This window comes from Arachis stenosperma, chromosome 3 (assembly GCF_014773155.1).
Source record: "Arachis stenosperma cultivar V10309 chromosome 3, arast.V10309.gnm1.PFL2, whole genome shotgun sequence".
NCBI lineage: Eukaryota > Viridiplantae > Streptophyta > Magnoliopsida > Fabales > Fabaceae > Arachis > Arachis stenosperma.
The window spans coordinates 76,224,291-76,228,741 of NC_080379.1; the positions used below are offsets into that span (position 1 = coordinate 76,224,291).

A 4,451-nucleotide genomic window follows, 5' to 3' on the forward strand; every position below is an offset into this window, starting at 1 on the left:
CAGAGATAGAGTAAATGATCCTAGCTTTACATAGCTTCAGCACTTCCTTTTGAACAACCTCATTCATTGTGGGATTCAACCTTCTCTGGGGTTGTACCACTGGTTTAGAATTTTCCTTCAAGAGTATTTTGTGCATGCATATGGCAGAGCTTATGCCATTCAAGTCATCAATGGTCCACCCCAATGCGTCTTTGTGGGCTCTCAATACTACAAGGAGTTTTTCTTCCTCCTCTGTACTCAATGTAGAGTTGATGATCACTGAAAAATTGTCCTTCTCACTAAGGAATGCATATTTAAGATGGGGAGTAGTGGTTTCAAGTCTTGTTGTGGCGCCTCCTCTTTCTTAGTTTCACTTGGTTCTTTTGGTACTTGCATTTCTTCCACCTCTTGCTCTTGTTTATCTTGAACTTCCTCTTGACTCACTTGATGGTTTGCTTCAAATATTTCTTCAACCAAGGAGTCCACCACATTAATCCTCATGCAAATCTCTTTCTCAGCAGGGTATTGCATTGCCTTGAAGACATTTATGGTCATTTGTTCATCATGTACTCTGAAGATCATCTCCCCTTTCTCTACATCAATGATTGTTCTAGCAGTTGCCAGAAATGGTCTACCAAGGATGACTGAGTTGCTTCCCTCTTCATCCATGTCCAAAACTACAAAGTCGGCTGGGAATATGAAATTTCCCACTTTCACCAGGAGGTTTTCTACTACCCCATTTGGTATTTTGAGAGATCTGTCAGCAAGTTGTAGTGACATTCTTGTAGGTTTAATCTCTTCTATCATCAATTTCTTCATCATGGCAAGGGGCATTAAGTTAATGCTTGCTCCCAGGTCACAAAGTGATTTGTCAATGGCCATGTTCCCAATCGTGCATGGTATGAGGAAGTTGCCTGGGTCTTTGAGTTTTGGTGGAAGTCCCCTTTGAATGATGGCACTACACTCTTGAGTAAGAACCACGGTTTTTTTCTCCTGCCAGCTTCTCTTCTTGGTGATCAATTCTTTAAGAAACTTTGCATATATTGGCATTTTCTCTAAAGCTTCAGTCAATGGAATATTGATTTCAAGTTTCTTGAAGATTTCCAAGAATTTTGGGAATTGTTGGTCCTTTGTTCCCTTGTGTAGCCTAATCGGGTAGGGGAGCTTGGGTACATAAGCTTTTGCTCCTTTATTCCTGACCTCTTGTTGTGGCTTCACATTTTCCTTGTCACTGATGTTGCTATCTTGAGTTGGCAACTTGCTTTTTGGCTCCACATTTTCTTTGCACTTTTTAGATGTTGACGTTTTTTCAGCCTCCTGCTTGTCTATTGTGTCTTACTCTTTGGGATTTGTTGCTTCTTTATTGGAGTCTTTTCTAACTGCCTTGCCACTTCTCAATTGTACGGCTTTACATACTTCCCTTGGGTTAGGGATTGTATCACTTGGGAGAACATTGGTTGGCCGTTCAGCTTGTTTGGCCAACTGTCCTACTTGCCGCTCGAGATTCCTCATGGTTACTTCATATCTATCTTGTCCTTTGAGCAAGGTTTGAGTGGTCTGAGCAATTGATTGTGTATTTTAGGCAAGTGTTTGTAAGGTTGCTTCAAGACTTGAAATTCTAGTCTTATGTTGGTCAATTGGTGGTATGATAGGGGGTAATTGTTGTTGCTGCAAGTTGTTTGGAGAGATGGGGTGGTAATTTTGTGAGTTGGATGTTGGTGCGAAGAAGTTATTTTGGTGAGTTTGTATGTTGTTGTGAGGTGGTTGATATGTATTTTGTGGTTTCTTATATTGGTTAGTGTTGTTAGATGAACGGTTTTGGTTGTTTGTGTTGCAAGAATAGTTGGAATTGTTGTTCTTTTGCCAATGATTTTAATTCTCACCCCACTTAAGGTTGGGATGGTTTCTCCAAGATGAGTTGTATGTGTCACCATAAAATTCATTCTGAGAAGAATTTGAAGCATTTTGCATGTATTGAACTTGTTCTTGAGGCTGCTCAATATTACCTCCTTTACCTTGGCCCCATTCAACTGAAGGTTGACTTGTGGTGCTTACTGAGGCTAGTTGGAGGCCATATATTCTCTTCGCCATCATTTCCATCTGCTGTTGGAGTTTGTTGGTGCATCAATTTATTCTGTGCCAATATAGCATCAACACCTTCAAGCTCCATCACACTTTTCTTTGGGGTTGAGTTATGATGCCTCTCTGATGAGTAGTAGTATTGATTGTTTGCAACAATCTTAATGAGGTCTTGAGCCTCTTCAGCAGTCTTCATCATGTTGAGTGATCTTCCTGATGAGTAGTCTAATCCCTTCCTTGCTTCTAGAGTCAAGCCTTCATAGAAGTTTTGGAGTTTGACCCAATCACTAAATATGTCAGGTGGACATCTTCTCATTAGTACCTTGTATCTTTCCCATGCTTCATACAATGACTTTCCTTCCATTTTTCTAAAAGTTTGGACCTCTGTTTTCAGCTTGATGATCCTCTGGGGTAGATAGAATTTGGCTAAGAATTTGCTCACCAGATCATCCCAATTGTTTATGCTTTCTTTGGGGAATGTCTCCAACTACTGACTTGCCTTATCCCTCAAGGAGAATGGGAATAACAATAATTTGTAAATGTTCGGATGCACTCCATTTGTCTTGACCGTATCACATACCCTCAGGAAAATAGATAAGTGTTGATTGGGATCTTCAAGCGGCCCCCCTCTATAGGAGCAATTGTTTTGTACCAAAGTGATGAGTTGGGGTTTCAACTCAAAATTATTGGTATGGACGTTTGGGGTGACAATGCTGCTCCCACAATGCCTTGGATCAGGGATGGTATATGAGGCTAACACTCTTCTAGGTGGTCCATTGTTGTTAGCAACACCTTCAGGAGGATTATGCAAGCTTCCCTCCATGGCTTGGTCTTCTCCTTCTGATCCCTCTTCACCAATTATCCCATTTCCTCTTACTTCTCTTCTTAGTCTTCAGAGGGTTCTCTCGTCTTCAAGATCAAAAGAAGTAGATACTTCTCTCCTTGCCTTTGACATACATCATACACAAACCAACAACACAAATTAAGCACTCTATTGCTAGAGTGAAATCAAAGTTAGTGAGAAAAAATATCAAACAGTTAGTGGGCTTAACAAAGAAAAAATGCTTAATCTAAACTACCATTCACTTAATCATTGTTAATCTTTTCCAATTCCCGGCAACGGCGCCAAAAACTTGATATGCAAAAATTAAGAATTAACGCGCAACCGACAAGTATACTGGATCGTATCAATTAGTAAAACTCACCGGAGTGAGGTCGATCCCATGGAGATTGGTAGATTAAGCAACTTTAATTAAATGGTGGTTTAGTTAGCAAACACGGTTTTAATTTCATGAGATTTTAATTCTTGAATTTAATTGCAGAAAATTAAATGACAAGAAATTTAGAGCACTAAAATAAGGAAAGAAAATAAAAGTAAATGACTGAAACTTAAAATGCAAGAAACTTAAATGACATAAAAAATAAATTACAAGAAAGTAAGAGTGCAGAATTGTAAAGAGCAGAGAAGTGAATTGCAAGTAATTGAAAATAGAATTTAAATGGCAAGAATGATAAATTGCAAAAATATAAAGGGAATTGGGTAATGGGTAATCAAATTAAATGAAGAACAATAGAAATGAGAGTTAATGATGGAAGAGATCATTAGGGATCGGAGATGCAAATCCTCATGAATGATGGTGATCAATTCCTTCTTAATCATAGGTATAGATCCATGGTAGATTGTAGGTAATTGAGTTCCAATCTCTTGGTAACTCAATTTCTCTCAACACAACCAATTGTCACTCTTGTTATCTAATTGTTCATGAGAAGAGATGAAGCTTAATTTGCTAATCCTTCATGCCACATAACTTCCAGGATCTCAACTAAGGGTGGTTACATCTCACATACCAACCCAAAGTGTTTTGATCAAAGAAATCATGAGAGGATGAACTCTAAACTGAATTATGCAGCTCCATTCTCAAGTTCACCACAAAATTCATATAGATTCAATCCCTCTCTCGATGGTGATTAAATCTTTGAAGAACAAGAGTTTTCTCTTGGATGAGCCGCTTAAATTAAGAAGGAAAAAAAAAGTTATCAACCCATTCAAATGAGCAGAGCTCCTCCCCCTAATGAAAATGGGGTTTAGTAAATCATTGCTCTCAATTCAACAATAAGTGAAAAAATAGACATTAAAGCTAAGTGTAGAAAAACAAGGAAGAATGAAGAAGAAGAAGTTCTTAAAACTGAAATTCCAAGTTGCAAAATAAACCAAAATTCTTCTCTGCTATGCTTCCCAACGGAAGTGTAGTACAAAGCAGAGTAAAAGTGTAGTAGAAGTAACTAAAATGATGTAAGTGTAAGAAGTGTCTAAAAGTCCCCTACAAGTACAAAACTATTCTCTATTTATACTAGTCCTAAAGCTCATTAAGAGTTTCTCCATTGGGTTAGCT

At 38.4% G+C, this 4,451-nt stretch overlaps 1 protein-coding gene across 1 annotated transcript; it reads right to left on the reverse strand.

Annotated features, from left to right (window-relative positions):
- Positions 1-255: 255 nt before the first annotated feature.
- LOC130966278 (uncharacterized) lies at positions 256-1,029 on the reverse strand. The gene has a single exon (XM_057891065.1). It carries the CDS (start codon positions 1,027-1,029, stop codon positions 256-258), a length of 774 nt encoding a protein of 257 aa, XP_057747048.1.
- Positions 1,030-4,451: the final 3,422 nt, after the last annotated feature.